The sequence below is a fragment of the Symphalangus syndactylus genome, chromosome 10 (genome assembly GCF_028878055.3).
Source record: "Symphalangus syndactylus isolate Jambi chromosome 10, NHGRI_mSymSyn1-v2.1_pri, whole genome shotgun sequence".
Lineage (NCBI taxonomy): Eukaryota > Metazoa > Chordata > Mammalia > Primates > Hylobatidae > Symphalangus > Symphalangus syndactylus.
The window spans coordinates 107013141-107034909 of NC_072432.2; the positions used below are offsets into that span (position 1 = coordinate 107013141).

General features: G+C 40.9%; 1 protein-coding gene across 3 annotated transcripts in view; it reads left to right on the forward strand.

The window, feature by feature from the left end:
* CPNE4 (copine 4) overlaps positions 1 to 21769 on the forward strand; it is a 519044-nt gene that overhangs the window by 454156 nt on the left and 43119 nt on the right. For all 3 annotated transcript variants that reach the window (XM_055295431.2, XM_055295430.2, XM_063610734.1), the window contains 3 exons: positions 4859 to 4957; positions 10723 to 10809; positions 17551 to 17610. In XM_055295431.2, coding sequence (XP_055151406.1) covers positions 4859 to 4957; positions 10723 to 10809; positions 17551 to 17610 — 246 coding nt within the window. The remainder of the gene's footprint in view (positions 1 to 4858; positions 4958 to 10722; positions 10810 to 17550; positions 17611 to 21769) is intronic.

The following is a 21769-nucleotide window of genomic DNA, read 5'->3' on the forward strand; positions in this document are numbered from 1 at the left end:
ATAAACACAAATGGCCTGGGTTTATAAAAGATGCTCAGTTAAGACAAGCTATGATGCTTAACTTCCTTTATTTCAAGGATTACCTAGTGTTAGTTGTGTAGTTTCAGAAAAGTTCCTATCTTCATCTTTCTGTGCCTAAGTTTCCTCAACTGTAAAACAAGCATACAATAAGTTGTTCTGTGGATTAAGGGAGTTAATATGTATGAAGTGCTCTGAACAATGTCTGGCACATAGTACACACTATATACTCTTTAACTATTATAATTTGTGTTTATGTGGTAGTGATGAAATCAAGGAAGTACGAAAACCGGATTTTAGTTCACCGTGTACTGGGTGAACTGACAGAAGTCACTTATCTGTCATCAATTTTCTTTTCTGTAAAAGGAGGGGGTTAATTAGACCATCTGTAAAGCTTATGAATTTTTAAAGATATTATACCTAAACTGCTCTGTGAGATGTAAGAACCTGAGAAGGTTTTCTGGCTTGTAGATAGTTTTGAGGTGCTGTGCTCTCACAGATGTGTCAAGGCCTTCTTATTGATTCACACCAAGGACTCTGCCGCTGTCTCAGTTTTTCTGCAGGGTGGTTGATCTGTTTACTTTTCACCAAGATGCGTTCCTCTGTCAGCTGCATCAGAGCTGTCATAAGCCAGCTTCATGCCAGGGAGAGAAGGAAAGACAGTGTTTTTATTTGCCTGCTTCACTGTGTCTTTCTTCCTTTGGGATCCCTTCTCAGAAAGGTCAAAATAAAATTCTGCAACTGCCCTGATGAGGAATGCTAGCTGATTGAAGAAAGAGGCCCCTGTAAGCAGCACTGCTGCTGAGAGGCCCCTGATGGAGTTCTGTCAAGCCTGACTCATCCTCCAGCTCAGGGAGGCCTGCTGGTCACTCCCTTTCTGCCCCAGCCAGAGAGCACATTGCAAACATCTTAAAGACTTGAGGTTGGCAGCTTAAGGGGAAACAGTAATTCACCAAAGCATGATGGAAAATCGAATGGAGGGCAAAGAAGGGGTGAATGGGATATGTGCCCTGTCCCCTAAAGAAGGGAACTCCTGCTCTTTCCCATTTCAGGGGAGTGTTAAAAAAAAGTTGCTCCCACTTCTTTTCTTCTATTTGCTTCTGCCTCCTTTGCCTTTTTATTTGCTCCTTCCAAAGGTAAAAGAGTAAGTATCTGATGTCAAATGCAGGCATTCGGTAGGCTGTACTTACTATCAGGCAAAGTTATGAGCCTCAAATACAAGGTCCCAGGGACCACTCTTCTTCCTCTTTCTATGTCTAAGCCCAGCAAGGTTTCTTCTGCTCCTTTCTCCAGGTAAGGAGTGTGTGAATGCCAGGGTCAATAAGAAGGGGCTGGCACACAGAGAGAAAAACATCTGATTGTAACAGCAGATCAATTCAGTGTTCTACAATGTGATGATCACAGTGCACATCCTGAGCGATTTTCCAAATGACTGAATCATTTATTTGTCCCACTGTTCATTGAAAAATGAGGTAGAACTTCATCCTACCTTGAATTAAAGGGGTTCCCATCACTCCTATCAAAGCTACATTGCATTGCATAGCATTTCAAGCAGAATGAGCTAAGCCTTTCGTTGACTTCATTTTGCATCCTTTGCAACTAGAACTAATCTTAGCATCTCTGAATTAGAAGAAAGTTCAAAAACATCCCACCAAATTTTCTATAACTGTCTGCTTGACTTTACTACATTTTTTGCATGTGGTCCTGCAGTTTCTGCTTGAACATTTCCAGCAATAAAACACTTTTTAACAAACAGATTCTTTTGTTTGCTACAGGTTTATTGGAAAATGCTTCCTTTGTTACTTCTTTGTAACCTCTTAAAATTCTGTTTTTCCTACTTTTGGAATCAGAAAAAAATAAATTGTAATGCCTATTCCTATGATAGTACTTTAAGTACTTGGATGTTTCTTAGACTAAGTTATGCTGCAGTAATCTCAGTGGCTGAAAACAACAAAGGTTTATTTCTTACCCACACATAGGTCATCTGAGAGTTCTGTACTACCCTCACTTAGGGACTCAGGTTGGCAGAACAGCCACGGTATTTCCATGGAGCTCCACTGCTCCACAGTATTTCTGTAGAGTTCCACCCCTAGATTTACCTGTCAAGCTGTCTTTCCACAGTCCTGCTCCCCATTCAGTTCTCGGTCATTGCAGTGGGCCATCTCACACTGCTCTCTGCTCTGCTTTGTCCCCACAATATGGACACAGCCCCTCTCCTTTATTCTCCAAGTCACCATCAGCTTAATGATGTTATGGGTAGCAGATTTGCTGAAGTCTTGGGGTTAATGGAAGAAGGGCAAATTGGGAGAGGGGAATGGAGGGGCGACGTATATAAATAATCTCACCTTGAAAATTAGACATCACAGTTTCCAAAATTCCTTACCTGTCTCTCCCCTCCTCCCACCCCAAACTTGGGTCCATCTTCAGCCCTCTGAGGAAACCCACCCTAATTTCTTCTCAATTCTCATGTCTTGGTCCCACCTCTGTGTCTCTACTTGTTATCAAAGAGAAAATTCAACTTGACCATTACCTTTTTCAGCAGAGAAATGTAGCTCCTTTTGTCTTAATCTCTTCCTATTCTTATTTATTCCAATGAATTCTCCTTCCTAACCAAAGGGCTTCTTAATATTTCTTAGGCAAAATAATTATCTGCCAAATCCTCCATATTTAAAGAGATAGCAGAAGCTGAGAAATTGGCTTTTCTTGATGTCTTGAAAAGGTCATTGCAAATGTTTTTCATTCCTACCGACCCCATTTTAGAGAAACTTTCGAAGACTGTAAGTGTGAGGGTTAATATTAGGGGTCAACCTGATTGGATTGAAGGATGCCTAGGTGGCTGGAAAAGTCTTGTTTCTGGGTATGTCTGTGAGGGTACTGCCAGAGGAGACTGCCATTTGAGTCAGTGGACTGAGAGAGGAAGACTCACCCTCAACATGGGTGGGCATTATCCAATGGGCTGCTAGCACGGCTAGAACAAAGCGGGTGGAATAAGGTAGTATAACCTTGCTTGCCTGACAAGTCTTCTGATATCCTTCTTTTTCCCATGCCAGATGCTTCCTTCCACTCCTCCTGTCCTTGGACATCAGAATCCAGGTTCTTTGGCCTTTGGACTCTGGGACTTGCGTCAGTGGCTTCCTGGGGGCTCTCAGACCTTCAGCCACAGACTGAAGGCTGCACTGTCAGTTTCCCTGGTTTTGAGGCTTTCAGGCTTGAAATGAGCCACTACTGGCTTCCCAGCTTGCAGATGGCCTAACATGATGGGACTTTGCCTTGTAATTGTGTGAGCCAATTCTCTCCAATAAATAACCTTTCATATATACATATATTCTATTAGTTCTGTCCCTCTGGAGAACCCTGACTAATACAGTAAGCATGGATCATAAACGGTGAATTTGGGGGTACTGAGGGAGTCAGATCATGAAAGACCTTGGAAGACCTGCTAGCCTATATACATTTTGATTTTAAGCAGGGAATTAACATAATTAGTGAGTTATAAGGGGGATAGGAGTACAAGTGAGACAAGGAGACAAGCTGGGAGACTGGTGTAGTAATGCAGATGAGAAGGAGCAGTAGGAATAGAGAGAAGTGCTGGAGTCAAGCCATAGTTAGGAGACAGAATGGAGAGGACCTGATGTGGGAGGGTGAGTGGAGAGAGGAATATCAGGAATGATGCCCAGTTTTCTGTTTGTAGCAACTGAATGAGTGTTGATGCAATTCACTGTGACAGAAAATAAATGAGTAGGAATAAATTTAGGGGAAAACGATGTTTCATTTTAGACAGATCATATTGTAGATCTGTGAGGCATCCTGCAGGATCTGGGAACAGATTACCAAGTCAGATTTTTCAGGCAAGACCGGCCAGTGGGATCTTCACCCTGAAGAAGAACTAAGCTGCCTCTTAGATCCCCAACATTCCAAGGAAAACCTCTGAGCAAAAGGTCCCCTTTGCTGCCTTCATCTTATTTGAGGCCTGAGCTTCTTTCCTGCAAATCTTTGGCTTAAGATGTAGAAATGATATCTAAAATGCTTAAGACTCCAATCCAGCCTCCACCCTGGGAATACATGGAGACCTCCTCTTCACTTAGATGTGTGACCAAGCACAGGGATTGCTGCTGATTCAGTCTAGTCACTCTAAAAAGTATCACTCGAGAGCTGAAGATTTAGCCCTTTTGTTAGAAGTGAATGGTTGCATCTTGTGTGTGATGGGTGCATAATATTTACCAGTGTGGTAAATATCTGGTATTGTCTGTGCACTATTTTCCAACCATTTTTCACATAGGTACGTTTAAAGATTTTTTGCCTTCCTAATAATTTTTGTTGTCATTGCTATTTTGCCTTCAACAAAAAAAAATAGAAAAAGAAAAATGTGATTAATACGGCCCCATTCAAATCATAAAGTGGGAGCTGCCATTGTGAAGGCTATATACATGGACTCAGGCATCTAACGCCAATGTAAACCAGGGAGGCTATCTGCTATGCATAAAAGAGTACTGGAATTGGAAGCAGGGCACCTGCCTTCAAGTCCCAGGTTTTCATTCACTAGAAGGTCCCTTTGACAAGTCACTTATCTCCCTTGGGTCTCACTGGCCTTATCTGAAAAATGGGCAAATCATTGTAGTCACTGCTGCGTCACAGGGCCATTTGCAGATTGTGGCAAAAAGTCCAAGTAAAGGGCTATAGAAATCAGAATTACATCCCACATGCTCCAATCTTAGACTCCCAGGCTTTGGTTCCAGACCAAACATCTTTCATGTACTCTTTCTCATAAAGTTCACATTGCCTTCAGTTGCTGTGGCTACATTCTTAATTTTTTAAGAAAGGTAATTGTTTTCTCTTACAGTGCATAGTATGGGACTGGGACTCCAATGGCAAGCATGACTTCATTGGAGAATTTACCTCGACATTCAAGGAGATGAGAGGAGCAATGGAAGGGAAACAGGTACGTGGTCAACCACTTTTGGTTTTGCCTCCAGTCTCTATGATGCATCCTTAGAACCCAGCTACAAATGAAACAGCGAGAGGCAAAACATCAATGTATGATTAAGTGTGATAAGAAGGGAGCATGGTAGGATGTGAGTACCTAGATTCTAGAACTAGCCCAACCCAAAGCAATTGTGTGTCCTCGGACAAGACACTGACCCCAAACGTTACAGTTTCTCCATTAGTAAAACAGAAAGGATAGATGAGAGTATTTCTAACTTCCTTTAGCTGTATAGCCTTGAAAAAGTGACTTAATCTCTCCATGCCTCATTTTGCTTGCCTAAAAATATAAGAGTGATAATTGTACCTACCTCATAGAATTTTGTGAAGATTAAATGAGACAATCCTAGGTGCTAGCAGAGCACCTAGCACATAGCTAGCATTTCCAAAATATCTGCTATTAACAGTAGTATTCCTTCTAGGTCTATATTTCCATGATTTGGTGACATTAATAATACTTTCATGCCTTGGAGAAATTATTTGAATCCTCCAAATTTTCATATGGGTACCAGGTTTTCTTCTAGTTCCATCATTTTACTCTTACACATTTGATGCCAAGACCTGTACACAAACACTACCACATCCCACTAAGACACATTGTCCCACACAGAAACCTAAACCCCTTCTGTGTTTCCCTCAGATACACACACTTCCATATCATATAATATCTAGACAGACAGACAGAGAGACAGAAAGTCATCTGGGCCCAAATCATGCAACTTTTCGTTTTACCTGTTTATTGTTCACCTGCCCAATTTCCAGCTGAAATACCTTTTTGCCTGGGGGATTTCTCTATCTGCTGGAGCCTGTTTTATCCATGCCCAAAGCAAGCTAGAAGTGTGGAAGGAGATGTAACAGGAGGTAGCCCTCAACAAATAACTAATGGAAGTTGGGATATAAATACCCCAGCTCCCTTGCCCTTCAGCTGGAAAACTCTGAGGTGTGTGCTCTATACAGTTTCCCAGAGTTCCCTAGCAGGCCCTAGTTATCCACAGTGGTAAATGACTTGATAATGCACCCTTTCTGGGATGCCTCTTCTATCGAATTTCTCACTCCTCTATTCATGCTTCCTGGTATCACCTCCCAGATGGCCTACTTGCACTTATATTCTTGCCTCAAATTTGCTTCTTGGGGAACTCAACCCAAGACACCTGCCATTCTTACTCTGGAGTTCACTGTCCTCATGGAGCAGAAAGGAGTGAAAGCAGAGGGCTCAGTGCTTTTGAGAAAGTCTTTTTCTTTAGAGATAATACTCTGTGCCTGTTCTGGTCAGAAGTGCTAATTAGAGATGACCCAACTCATTTTTCAACTCTCTCATATGTAAGGTCAGGATACAGTCACACTGGATGGAAATGAACTCACATTTTTTTAGAGTCAGAAACTTAATCTGAATGAGACCATTTGTTGAACACATACCTTTGGTCTGGAAACTCAATGGAAACAATGACAGCTTTCCAATTAGCTCCTGCAAAACCTGCTGTAAATGCTCTGTTAGGTACACAGCATTACAAGAAACTTGTCAAACACACAGAGACCATCACCCACAAGCCAGGATGCAGAGTTTCAGAGCCACAGTTAAAACCAACACTAAATTATAAGCAAAGTAATTCCCAAGATAATAAGGAATATGGCTAGAGAATATTGCTCTATTGAATATGCAGAACTAGTCCTATTTAGCTGCTAAATCAATGACAGTAGTCATACCACCTGCTAGAGTTCTAAAGAGTTTTATAAAGTTTTGCCTTATCTACTTCTATAAATAGAAATAGTCCAAGCAGTAAATATGGGAAATATTTCATCTTATTAATTAAATATTAAAAGTAAGAATGTAACACATATCATACATGAAATATACCAAAACCTAATGCTTTCAAACAGAGAGAAATTGTTTAAGTTCCACTGAGGAAATGGACCATATGCTAATGTGCTTTTCTGTATCAGTGAGATACCAGAAAAACTTTAGTTTAACTACCCAGCCACCGTTTTGGTGTATTTATACAGTGGGAAATGTTCTCTTATTTATTGTTTCTACAATATTTATCGAGTAGCACCTAGTAAATTCCATGCACTGTGACAGGCTCTAAATGTGCCATGACTAACAATGCTGACATGGTCCCTGCCCTTCTGAAGCTTACAGATTGGTGGGAGTCAGGATAGAATGTAAACACAAATTTAAAAAGTTAAAATGCAACTACAATTTGTGACAAATGCTATTACAAAACTAAACCAGTTTCATTATAAAAGTGTGCATATAGAAAAGATAATCTGACATTTAAGTTGAAGCCCCTTAAGGATTAAAAAGAAGCCAATATGTAATGAATGAGAGAAAAGCATTTGAAGTAAAAGGAACACTAGTGCAAAGTACAGAGGCAGGGATGAGCTTGGTGTGATTGAGGACCTCGAAAAAGACCAGTGTATCTGAAGCAGAGAGTGAAAGAACCATTCATAGGATGTGGTCAGATATAGAGGCAGAGGCCAGGAAAAGCAGATTCTTCTAAATGTGATAAGAACATGTGCAAGCTGTGCTTTCCTATACAGTAGCCACTAGCTACATGTGGCTATTTCAATTTAAATTAATTAAAATAAAATTAAATAACAAATTAAGTTCCTCAGTCATGCTAGCCACATTTCAAATACTCAATAGTCTCATGTGGCTGGTGGCTACTATATTGGATAGTGCAGATTCAGAATATTCCAGTTATTGAGAAAATTCTACTGGACAGTGCTGCAAAGTGTTCTAGCTAGAGAATGACATGATTGGTTTTAATTTTTTAAAATATTACTTTTGCTACTGTGTAGATAATTAAAGAGAGACAAGGGAGATCTGTTAGGAGGCTACCACTATAGATAGAAGTGATAACAACTTGGGTTAAGGAAAGAGTCATAGAGATAGATAAACTGGAGAGACTTAAGACATATTTTGGAGATACGAGCTACAAGGTTTGTTGAAGGCTTGGATATAGGGAGTAAGGGAAGGAGGAAATGGTTGACTCAAGGATAGATTATTAAATGGTGCCATTTCCCGAGGTAAGGAAGAATTGTGGTAGGGAGGTCCAGTTTATGAGGAAGTTTTCAAAATTTGGCTTCAAAAACTGGTACTCAGAGGAGAGGTTTACCTGTAAATATATTTTAGGAGCCATCAACTAAGAGAGGACATTTAAAATCAAGAGAATGGATGAGTACACCTAGGGAGAGGGGACTGAAGAGAGGGTCGAACCCTGAGGAATCTCAGTATGTAGCATCAGAGAAAAAAAGAGGAGAGAGAATCTTCCAACTTTCCTTTTCCTGTGGGAGTTATGATTCTATAGGTACAGGGTAAATTCTTAATTAACCTTGATTAATTCTTGAATAAAATTTATAAGCATCCTTAGTTTGGGGTGGCCAAAGGGGATACTTGCAAGAATAGGAGAGCTACTCCAAGACCTTCTAGAAGAAGGCATTGTGGTTAAAAGTGCAGGCTTTGGAATGAGACTGATGTGGGTGTGAATCCCAGGTCTACCAGTTACTACCTGTATGACCTGGGAAAGTTCGTTCTCTTCTCTGAGCCTCATCTTCCATCTGTCAAAGTGGGCTGTGGGGAGAGTTAAATGGGATTGGGAAAGTAAAGTGCATAGCCCATAGTTATATGCCAACTTCATCCCAAGACAGATGCAAACTATTTAGATCTGGTCCATCAGGACCCCCTACCCACCTCACAAGCACAAGGACCCCAAGTATCTACGGGTTTGATTCAACTTCCTTGGAGCCCTCTCCTGACTAAGCCAACCCATACTTGCTCATCTTAGCCTGAAAAGGAAGTGAGTAGACTTTTCATGGATGATCACTATAATTTTTAATAGAATTCAAAATCTTTAACTCAATATATCCTGCTTGATGGAAGAAATTGAGATTAATAGAAATCATTGAGAATGACAAAAAATGGCACAGCTAATTTTAGTGTCTTTCTTTCCAACTGTTAGGTAAATCCCTAAGCCAACTGTTTTACTGAAATATTAGAGGAAGCTTTGGGGCAAAAGACAATATCAGTTTTGACAGGTTTGGGAGGAACTTGGGCTCTTTTGTCCAGAAATACTAAATCTACTTTGAGATGGACTATAATTCTTGTTTATCAAGTTCTACCCACTTGGAGAGTAAATGAGAAGAAAATCTGAGGGAGGAAAGAAAGACAACATTCATTATGGACAGATTAGGAGATTAGGCCTTTAAATGACAAAAACAAGGCTAGGGGTCTGATTTTAGATTCTGCTTTGAAGGTTTTCTTCTTTCTTTCACCCAAGAATTCCATTATTTTGAAGGAGTCATAGAGGACTCTTCACTGGTGTAAGATCTCCCTCTTCCAAATCCTATGTAGTTGCCCAGTCCTGCTGGCACCCTCCAGTGATGAGAAACTACAGTATCAGTTATCTGTTGCTGAGTGAAAAAATTAGCCCAAAACTTCCTGGCTGAAAACAACAATCACTATGTACTCAACATTTGCTGGGTTGGCAATTTTGGCTTAATTCTTCTCTGCTTCACATAGTGCTCCACGTGGTGCCAACAGAACTCACTTGTGCATTTGTGCCTCAGCAGCCAGGATGGCCAGGATATTTCTCCAGGTATACTTTTATCCTCCTGGAGACCATTCTAGGCTTTTTAATATGGCCCTGAAAACTTCCCAGAAGCAAGAGAGGAGCCAGCCCCAATACTCAGGCACTTTTCAAGCCTCTGCTTATATCACATTTGTTAATGTCCCATTGGCCAAAATGAGTCATGTGACTAAATGCCTCATCACTGTGGGAGGCAGCTACACAAATGCATGGACACTGAGAGAAATAGATTATCGGAGGCCACTGTTATATCAGCCTATCCATTTGCACCTGCCTCAGAAACTACTTCATTTTCAGACACTTCTAATTCTCAGGTAGTGAAATTTTGTCTCTTGAGTAGAAATCCAGAGATTCAGCTTTCATAGGTTGATGGGCAGGAACATTCAACAACTCTTGGATATTTGATTCACAATTGATTTTGTCCCATTAAATCTTCTGTAGGCTGGAGACCTATTCCCCTTAGTTCCCAGCTGACTCCTCAATTCCCAGCCACTCCTGTAGCTCTGATCTTATCCTTCAAAAAGGCCCCTTTGGAGATCTACTGTGTCACTTTTGGGACATAAGCCAATCCATTATTTTAGTTCTCCATGAAGTTCTATGTAAATTTATTATTGTCCCTACTAAATTTCTCTAGCCAGCATTCACTATTCCTAACCTTTTGAGTCAATTCTCGGGCAGTAAGACTTAGTACTTGGTCATTACTTAACTGTACTCCTGCAGATTTCTTCTTCCCTGTACTGCTTTATTTGACTATATTAATAGTAAGCATTGACATGTGCCAGGCCCTGTTCTAAATTTATTAAAAGGGTTAATCAGTCTTCACAATAATCCTATGAGACAGAGTATAATTATAAGCTCCATTTTGCAGAGAAGATATCCAAGACAGAGCAATCAAGTAACTTGCCAAAAGTTACATAGCAGGGAAGCAGAGTTGCTGGGGTTCAAACCTAGAAGTCTGACAGTGAGTCTCACTCTCAACCACTCCCCCTATTGCTCCTCTAGATGCAAGAGTTACCACCCAGAGACTATTTGTCAGCCCACCAGTTCAGTTTGTCCTCAGCAGCACCTAGGAGCTTGGCCTTATTGAAAAACTCAGCTTTTTCCTGAACAGATTCTCATGCTATGACCCTTCTTTCAGGTGCAGTGGGAGTGCATCAATCCCAAGTACAAAGCCAAGAAGAAGAATTACAAGAACTCAGGCACTGTGATTCTGAATCTGTGCAAGGTATGTACACAACCCTCTCTTCCAGGAGTATGAAGCTAGGGCTATCTGAGAGGAAGAGTTCAGGTGGTGTGGTCAGAGAAAATATCAAAAAGATGTGATCTTTTAAAACAAAAATTAAAAAGTCATGTATTAAAGAACACGAAATGAGAAATGTAAGCATGGGTGGTCGTGGAGCTGTGGCAGCGCAGTGTCACTGTTTTCTCCCCAGGGACAGTCCTGCCCCAAAGACAGGAGAGTTCCGCTGATAGGTTAGAATCATCTCTGCCCAGAGCAGTGCTAGAGAGAGATCTCCAAATGGGGAAGCCAACATTTCTAGAACACCTGCTATGTGCCCTTCACAGTGTCCAGTGGTTTTTTTGTTTTGTTTTGTTTTGTTTTATTTTGGTTTTGTTTGTTTGCTTTGTTTTGAGACAGAGTCTTGCTCTGTCACCCAGGCTGGAGTGCAGTGGTGCGATATCGGCTCACTGCAACCTCTGCCTCCCAGGTTCAAGTGATTCTCCTGCCTCAGCCTCCCAACTAGCTGGGACTACAGGTGCCCACCACCACACCCAGCTAATTTTTTGTATTTTTAGTAGAGATGGGGTTTCACCATGTTAGCCAGGATGGTCTCGATCTCCTGACCTCTTGATCCGCCTGCCTCGGCCTCCCAAAGTCCTGGGATTACAAGCGTGAGCCACCGCACCCGGCCTGTCCAGTGTTTTATATGTGGTACCTTACTCATACTGAAAGCGTACCATAAAAACAAGACAACAGGCAAAGATTAAAGGGCTTACGAATTCCTTCCAGAGGGGCTACAACTTTGCAGAGAATCACATGTGCTAATAATTAAACTTCCTAACTCAAATCTGGGAGTGATGCTGCCACTAGTTGAGTACTTACTATGCAAAAATAACTATAATAAACTCTATTTAACTCTTACCACAACCCTGAGATGTCTACTTTCAATTGAGGTTATGTACCTAGCTCAGAGTCATACAAGTAGTAAATTTAAGAGCTGAGATTTTAACCCACGTGTCTCTGACTCCACCATACAGGACTCAATTGCTATCCAGATGATGGATGTGTGTGCATCTTGTGTGTGTGTGTGTGTGTGTGTGTGTGTACAGGCATACATATATGTGTATATGTATATGTATATGTATATGTATATGTATATGTACATAGGCCTATGTCAGGGATATTTTGGGTTCTATTCCAAACCAATGCAATAAAGCAAGTCATACACTTTCTTTCATTTCCCAGTGCATATAAAGGTTATGTTTACACTATACTGTAGTCTATTAAGTACACAATAGCATTGTCTAAAAATGTACATACTTTAATTTAAAAATACCTTATTGCTAAAAAATGCAACAGTCAGGCCGGGCGCGGTGGCTCACGCTTGTAATCCCAGCACTTTGGGAGGCCGAGGCGGGCGGATCACGAGGTCAGGAGATCGAGACCACGGTGAAACCCCGTCTCTACCAAAAATACAAAAAATTAGCCGGGCGTGGTGGCGGGCGCCTGTAGTCCCAGCTACTCGGAGAGGCTGAGGCAGGAGAATGGCGTGAACCCGGGAGGCGGAGCTTGCAGTGAGCCGAGATCGCGCCACTGCACTCCAGCCTGGGTGACAGAGCAAGACTCCGTCTCAAAAAAAAAAAAAAAAAAAAAAAAAAAATGCAACAGTCATATGAGCCTTGAGTAAGTCATAATCTTTTTGCTGGTGGAGGGTCTTATCTGGATATTGATGGTTGCTGACTGATCATGGTGGTAATTGCTGAAAGTTGGGGTGGCTGAGGTAACTTTTAAAAATAAAGACAACATTGAAGTTTCTCATTAATTGACTCCTCCTTTAATGAAAGATTTCTCTGTAGCATGTGATGCTGTCTGATAGCATTTTGCCCACGGCAGAACTTCTTTCAAAAATGGAGTTAATCCTCTCAAACCCTGCCTCTGCTTTATCAACTAAATTTAGGAAATATTCTAAATTATTTCTTGTCATTTCAACAGTGTTCACAGCATCTTCACCAGGAGCAGATTCAAGAAACCACTTTCTTTGTTTATCCATGAGAAGTAACTACTCATCCATTCAAGTTTTATCAGTTGTAGCAATTCAGCCACATCTTCAGGCTCCACTTATAATTCCAATTCCCTCGCTATTTCTACCACATCTCCAGTTTCTCCCACCACTGAAGTTTTGAACTCCTCAAGGTCATCCTGGAAGGTTAAAATCTACTTATTCCAAACTCCTATTAGTGTTGATATTTCAACCTCCTCCCATGAATCATGAATGTTCTTAATGGCATCTAGAATCATGAATCTTTTCCAGAAAGTTTTCAATTTACTTTTCTGAGATCTATCAGAAAAACTACTGTAATGACAGTTATAACCTTATGAAATTTATTTCTTAAATAAGAAGACTTGAAAGTTGAAATTACCCCTAGATTCATGAGGTGCAGAATAGGATATTGTGTTAGCAGTCATGAAAACAACAATAAAAACCCTTGCACATCTCCATCAGAGCTTTTGGGTGACTAGGTCTATTGTTGATGAACTGTAACATTTTGAAAGGAATCTTTTTTTCTGAGCAGTAGGTCTCAACAGTAGGCTCAAAATATTCAGTAAATCATGCTGTAAACAGATGTGATGCCATCCAGGCTTTGCTGTTCCATTTATAGAGCATGGGCAGAGTAGATATAGCATAATTGTTCAGAGTGCTAGCATTTTTGAAATGGTAAATGAACATTGGCTTCCACTTAAAGTCACCAGCTGCAATGGCCCCTAATAAGAAAGTAAGCCTGCCCTTTGAAGATTTGAAGCCAGGAAGTGACTTCTCCTCCCTAGCCAGGAAAGTCCTGATGGCATCTTCTTCTTCCTTGTTCTACAATGAAAATGAAAATCTGTTGTTTACTGTAGTCACCTTCATCAAATGATTTTAGCTGGATCTTCTGGATAAATTGTGGCAGCCTTTCCATCAGCATTTGCTGCTTTACCTTACACTTTTATGTTACAAAGACAGTTTCCTTCCTTAAACCTCATGAACCAATCTCCTCTGCCAGCTTCAAACTTTTCTTCTGCATCTTCCTCACCTCTCTCAGCCTTCACAGAATTGAAGAGAGTTAGGGCTTTGCTCTAGATTAGGTTTTAGCTTAAGGGAATGATGTATCTGGTTTGATCTTTTATCTAAACCACTAAAACTTTCTTCACATAAGCAGTAAGCCTATTTCACTTTCTTATCATTTGTATATTCACTGTTTTAATTTCAAGAACTTTTACTTTGCATTCACAACTTGGCTGTTTGGTGCAAGAGGCCTAACTTTTGGCCTACCTCAGCTACTGACATGCCTTCCTCATTTAATCATTTCTAGCTTTTAATTTTAAGTAAGAGATGCGTGACTCTTCCTTTCACTTGAACACTTAGAGGCCATTGTAGGGTTATTAACTGGCCTCATTTCAATAGAGTAGTGTCTCAGGGGATAGGGAGACCCAAGGAGAGGGAGAGACATGAAGGAATGGCCAGTCGGTGGAGCAGTGAGAACACACACAACACTTATCAATTAAGTTCACCATCTTATGTGGGCTTGGTTCATGGCACCCCAAAATAATTACAATAGTAACATCAAAGATAACTGATCACAGATCACCATAATAGATATAATGAAAAAGTTGGAAATATTACAACAATTACCAAAATGTGACACAGACACAAAGTGAGCACATACTGTTGGGAAAATGGCATCAATAGTATTGCTCAATGCAATATTGTCAGAAACCTTCAATCTGTAAAAAATATAAAGCTCAATAAAGTGAGGTACAATAAAAGAAGATACACCTATACATATATGTGTGTGTATGTGTGTATACACACACACAGATGGTCCCCAATTTACGATGACTCAACTTATAATTTTTTGACCTTATGAAGGGCTTATTAGCATGTAACCCCATTGTAAGTCCAGGAGCAGCTGTACATACATGTATATATGTATATATACAGTCATGCTCTGCATAATAACATTTTGTCAATGATGCACCACTGATATGACAGTACTCCCATAAGATTATAATGGAGGTGAAAAGTTCCTATCACCTAGTGACTCTTAGCCATTGTAATGTAATTATTTTTTAAATAAATTTAGTGTAGCTTAAGTGTTTCTAAGGTCTACAGTAGTGTATAGTAATAGTCTAGGCCTTCACATTCACTCACCTCTCACTCATTGACTCACTCAGAGCAACTTCTAGTCCTGCAGGCTCCATTCATGGTAAGTTCTCTATACAGGTGTGCCATTTATTATATTTTATACCATATTTTTACTGTGCCTTTTTATGTTTAGATATGTTTAGATACACAAAGACTTACAGTTGTGTTACAGTTGCTTACAATATTCAGTACAGTAACATGATGTACAGGCTTATGGCCTAGGAACAATAGGCCATACCACATAGCCTAGGTGTATAGTGGGATATACCATCTAGGTTTGTGTAAGTATACTCTATGATGTTCATGCAATGATAAAATCACCTACAGTGTATTTCTCAGAATGTATTTCCATCATTAAATGACACATGATCGTATATATGTATATGTGTGTATGTGTGTGTTTATGTGTGTGTATACATACATAGATATATGTTTCCTAATATATTAGAAGGAACTTAATATGTATATACACAGGATCATATCCTTACATAAAAAGATAGTGAAGAAAAAGAGTAATTGGTCTGCTTTGGGTCATATCCCTACCCTTTACACCAATTGCTGGGACTAGGGGATAATGTCTTATGATTGGCCATCTGGGGTCATTGTATTAATCTTTTTTTTTCAATATTTTTTGATGCTTTGACAACTTTGGGCCTTATGAACCTAAGAGGGACTACTCTCCCAATGTTAGCTAATTCCTACAGACAGCAAACAACCTGCCTTGTAGCATGCCTTTGATATGCAAACCAATCATTTTTTAGTTCAAACCCCCAAACTCTCACACACCAAGCCAATGTTCTCCCACCTTATATGACCCTAGGGTCAGGTGTCAGATAACTAGAAACCACTCATATGGTTTTGGCAGATTTCAAAACCTGCTGAAATCATTCAAACTATCCAATCCTAGGCCTGCTTAGCTGCTTACCCTGCCTCGCCCACTCCTTCCTATGAAAAAAAAAAAACACACAATAAATGGTTTGCCCATGCTTTCCCCTCATTGCTTTTGCTTCCTGACCTATCCTGGTGCTTCCCCATGTGACCTTCCTGTGTGGCATAACATGCCTCCTATCCTTTGAAGAACTGTGAGCAATAAACTCTTCTTACAGATACAGGCATCTGTCTCCATGTCAGGCATCTTATAACTGTACAAATCAAATCCTGGGTACATTCTAAACAGTTATGTGACTATCCCTGTGCCCAAAGAAGCAGGAGAAAAGATCTAGATTCAATGGTTATCTTTCTCCTTAAGGTGACAGTGTACACAGTTTTTTTTTCTTCCATGAGTTGCTCTTAGAGTTCAGTGCTCAGAAGCACTGTTATTTTGCTCACTTTCAAGTTCTTATTTGATATGCAGACACAGTAGCACAGTATCCCAACTATCAGGCAAAGCATTACCATCAGAACACCAAAAGTAAGCACTATTTAGAGGCCAAGTGAACATCAATTCTAAGAAAAGTATGCCAATAGATGTGTGCCACCTGGAGGTGGTATCTAGAGAGACCAACACTGATTTTTTGGGTCCATCTCTAAGAAGCTTCCTGAGCATTAGATGGAATCTGAGAAGTGACAGTCAAAAATTACAGTTACTGGCTGTCCAGGTAGAAGGATCCAGACTGTAAGTTCCATGACTGCAAGTACTGTATGTGTTTCTCTAATCACTGTAGTCCTAGAATCTAGTGCATAGTGAGTGTTCAATAAATAATTGTTGAATAAACAAATACATGAATATCACCAAGAGCCAAGCCAAGCAGCAAAATCACAAAGAAATGTAAATTAAGACCAGAAATCCCTAAGGTACTTTAGAAAACAGATGATGGCAGTTGGCATAATGCAACAACCATCCTGACTTCCAGCATAGAGGTCAAAAGGATAGAGTATGTAACCCAGACTTGCATCATTTGAGTCTCAACTCTATCATTTATTAGCATTGTGATCTTGACCTTAATTTCCTCATCTATAAACAGGGTACAATAATAATAGTTGCACCACCTTCATAAGGTTGTTCCGAGAATTAAATGAGGTTAAAGATGTTAAATACCTGTCATTCAGTAATGCCCAATGTTAGTCATTGTTGTTCATGGCAGGGGAAGCATTTAACTAACTGGAAATTGTCAGTAAATTACCTTATCAGCTAATGGTATTTTAAAACTGCCTATCTAAATTACCTGCATATTAAGAATGTCACCAGGACTGGGACTTACACACAGGGAGGCAAGACTGAAGTCAAGTGTGAGACATCATTGATTTCAAAACAGTAGTGACACTGGAAAATATAGTTTTAGTCTCGCCTCAGAGGCATAAGCTGATTAAAATTTGCATAGACCATAATAGAGGGGAGCAATGGATGGATATTGGCAGCCCTCGTAGGCCCATCTGTATTGATATTGCTTTCCTTCTCTCCTTTAACAGAACAAACTTAACTGACCCATCTTTTTTCAATGATGTCTGTCTGCCCTTTCCTTTGGTTTAGCAGCTTATCAGTCACCAACCTTTAGGCCTCCAATATATCAGGAAATAGACTGTGCTGTTATTAACCCAGTTTCCTCTCCCCTCCTATGCAGATTCACAAGATGCACTCTTTCTTGGACTACATCATGGGTGGCTGCCAAATCCAGTTTACAGTAAGTTGTTTTCATGTTGATTCCTTGATTCTTATTCAGGAATCAAGAGATGAGGAGTAGCACTGGGTTTGGGGGATAAGGAGACAAAAGCTTATTAAAACCTTCAGGCAGCTTTGTTCAAGCCTCATTGTTGAAGCGTATGGTATCATGTTTTTGAAATGTGTTTAAACTTCTGTTTTCTTTAATAAGTACAGTTTTCAGCATCATATCGGAAATTTAAGCCACTCAACCTCAGGTGGTCTAGGGAATCCTCCTAACGCTTCCCATTTCTTCAGTAACTATGTGAGGCATGAAGCAGTGTAGCCTGTCAGATTCCATCACCTGGTGAGAAAAATTGAAAGGAAGTAAGCCATGCAAGTAAGTTCCACTGAGCCAAGGCAGGTGCCATGGTTGTGTTCATGTGACTAGACCATAGCACCAATGTCATACCCATACCAAGTAGTCAGGACCAAGAGTAAGCCATACAAACAGTTCATTAGGCAATGAAAAGATGAATTCCAAAGATCAGAGAACCAGGCCGAGGTCAAGGTTGAGAAGTAGAGTGGGTGTCTAGACTCAGTGAGTGGATCGAGGATCATCCCCTGTATGTAATTTGTGTGCCCTTGGGATTTACACACCCCTGATGTGTATTTGACTGGGTAGGCTGAGTCTTTTTAAAGTGCCTAGGTAGGTCAAGGTTGTGAGTCCATCTGCACTGGAACAACTGACTTTCACTGACTTAACATTCACAATCCTCCTAGGTTTGGTCAGATGTGACTTCCAGAAAAAGAATCCCCAGATGGCAAAAGACAGACATGCTAGAACCCTTTGGAAAGCAATGTGGACGTAAACAAGAGAGATGTAACTTGTACAGCATTTATTTCTCATCTTAAAGAAATGTACTAATGGAGCTCAGCCCTGTTCAGCTCCCTGACTGGCTCCACCATTTGAAAAAAGGAAAGAAAATGGGTTTCAATTTTTAGTCAAGCTTTGGGCCCAAGAGAGTAGACAGGATCAATATATTCCTGGAACCAGGGATGATGGTGCTCAAAGGACTAAAAGGAGTCTCAAAGGGATGAGATAAATGACCATTTACTAAACCAGCTTCTCCTTAACTAGGGAAGTATCCCCTGCCCTAATCTCAGGGAGGTCTACCTATGTCCTTCCTAAACTTGGGGTATTGTGCATTTACTTCTGAACACTTACGGGAGCAAATTTTAGAGTTTGGTCACCTCTTTAAAGTCTAAAATTCTCTAATGCACAGCCAGCAAGCCTTCCTACATTCACACTGTCACATACAGAAGGTAGCAAGCATGTTCACTGAGGATACACGTCTAACTCTAGCTGTCCTGCGGGCTCATTGCTGCTCTGAGCATACCCAAATGGAAGTATGGAAGCAAGCAATGTCATAAAGGAGAGCTACTGGAAATAGTTTCCCAAGATCTTAGGCAAAAACATGATGCAGAAAACTATTTATAGCTTTTTCAAGGGAAAGCTCTATTGATTTCAGTCTGGTTTAGATTTTGTAGATTCCATGCTCTTGAACAACTCTGTATTTGACCTTCAGGGGCTTGCTCTGCCCTTCAAGTTGTGCTGCAAAGAATCAGCCCCAAAAAAATCAGGTGCTGAACCCCAACCCAAAGGGTTCCCAGCTCCACATCCTGACTTTCAGATATCCCTGTGCCCTTCCTTGTTCTCCCCTCCTTTCTCAATCTGCTGACCTTCCCCTACTGAGAGTACCACTTCAGTGTTTGTCACCAACAACACCCCAGTTGCAGCTCCCCATGCCCTCCAGTGTCAACCGATAGACCTGTGGGAGGTGTGAGTGAGGAGAGCAGTGTGGAGCAAGGAATGAGAAGAGGAGAATGTACAGATGAATGCTGAGGAGAAGGGGGCAGCCAACAATAGTTCCTCCACAAAGCCCCTCCTCCTGTAGGGTTTCGGGTTGGGGACTCAGAAGAGAATTGCTAGGTATTCTATTCCCAGTGTTCTACTAAAGGAAACATACCAGTCACTTCTATGTCATTTTCTTCCAAAATTAAGTCAGCTTTCTCATTATAAATGTTTTATTGCTCAAGTGGTGCAACTTAATTTAAATTATAAGCTGTAATACAAATCGTTAAGAAAAAGTATCGTGTCTTATTTAATTTGGTCTGTCAGTGTTTATTATCTGCCTGGTTATTTTACTGAAACCATCTGGCAACATGAAAAGGAAGTGGCAGAGAGATGAGAAGTGAAGAGAGGAAGGTTTCCTGGCATGGAGATGGGCAGAGGAGAGAGAGAAAAGGGATGTTTCATTGCAGTAATTATACCTCGGAGGCTTTCAGAGGCAAAAACCCCCATTGGCACATTATGTGACCCTTGGCTCCTGAGCAACTAGGGAGCTTTAGCCAACACAAACTTTTTGTCTCCCTGGAAAAAGGCCTTCAAGCACCAGAGGTGACATAAAGTTCTGGATGTTCTCCATTTCCTCCCCTAGAGCCACTTCCCATCCTTCTCCACTCTCCCTTCTGTGCCCCAGGAAGCAAGCCTCCTTGGACGCACCACCCAAGCTCTCCAGCTCTTAGCTTTTGGTTGGGTTTGACCAAGGAGAGGCACCCATCAGAGATCAAAGAATAGGAGGCGAGAGAACTTGAAATATTTATTTCTCTAGCTGCCTGCCTGCCAGGCTGTGGTTTGGCAGCAACCTTCTTCCTGACAGAAGGTCACAGTTCCTGTCAGGTGCCCTGTCCTGAAGATACTCCTCTTACTGACTTCTAGTAACTGCTCCCTCCCACCTTTTCTAGTCAGTTTCCATTAACCTTTTCCACATGTTTGTGAATTGTCCCTTTATTAAACTTCCTCAATCACCTTTTGGGTGGACTTTTTGTTTCCTGTAGTGGCTCTGACCAACACAAAATATAAGCAGGGGCTAGGAGAAAGCCTTTGTATCTTCCATGAGATGCTGGTTCTTCTGGTTCAATCTTAAGAGTGTTAAAGAGGGGGCATCTTTCTCCTCAGCTGCTAAGCTGCTCAAAATGTTTTTGCTGAATTGTAATAAATTGAACCCTAAACCTTCAGAGGGAGGTAAGATTTAGAAAAAAGAACAAATTGGATAAATAAATATGATATTGGGATTTTGCTTTAAAAAGCATCCCCCATAAACTAAGTATTTATGCACCACTATATTCTAAATAGAAATACTAAAACCTTAATTAGGAAAATGAATAAACAGGATGTATTTAGGGGAGTATTGGGGAAGCAGTTTGGGGTCAGAACTTGAAGGGCTTTGAATTTTGAGGTAATTTGGTGGATAATGCATGTTCAAAAGGATAATGAGGAGGTCCTTGAAGCAACAGGCACATGCTTTCGACAAGTAAACCTGGGAGTGTTTGATGGTGGTGATGGGGGAATGAGAGATGAAGCAAGCAGCGATGGAAGCCCACTGCCACAGGCCTGCTGCCAGGTAAAAAGAAGCTAAACAAGGGTGGCAGCAGCAGAAGAGGTACTGTGGAAAGAAAAGCACTAAGCCTCTGCCTAGAATACAATGAGAAGACTGAAAGCAATCAAAGCTTTTGTGCCTGACTGACAGAGCATAGTGGACCTGGTCAGGGAAATATGCGAGGCTACAGCAGCTGCAGGCAAGATGATGAATTTGGCTTTGGACACATTGGAGGTACTTTCAGGTATCCCAGTGGAGATGGTACTTATAAATATGGACCTAGGTTTCAGGGGACAGTCAGGAGCTACATGTGTGTGGCTCTAGATGAGATGTCCCAAGAGAAGAATATAGAAGGAAAAGGGGCCTGATGACAAGAAATTGTAGAGGACCTCTATCTGGCAGCAGAAGAAAGAGGGGCAAACAGTTAAGAGAAGAAATGCCAGAGGAGAAGAAGGCCCAAGGGGAGGCAGTAACTCAGATGCCCAGGAGGAAAAAGCTAAGGTTAAGATCAAGGGCAACAATCTTGCATGCTAAAGAGAAGTCAGAGGGTGAAGAACAACATGATGAGTAGGCGTATATCATCTTCAAAAGAGCAACTTCAGCATAACCAGATAGGTGAGACCCAGGAGTTAGAGTGTAAACAGAAAGTAAGGAAGTGAACACAGCAGGTATAAGTATTCATTCAAGAAAGTTAACAGTGAAGGGAAGGCAAGAGGTACAAGGAGGATGGCAATTTAAAGATTAAAAGAGAAGAGGTTT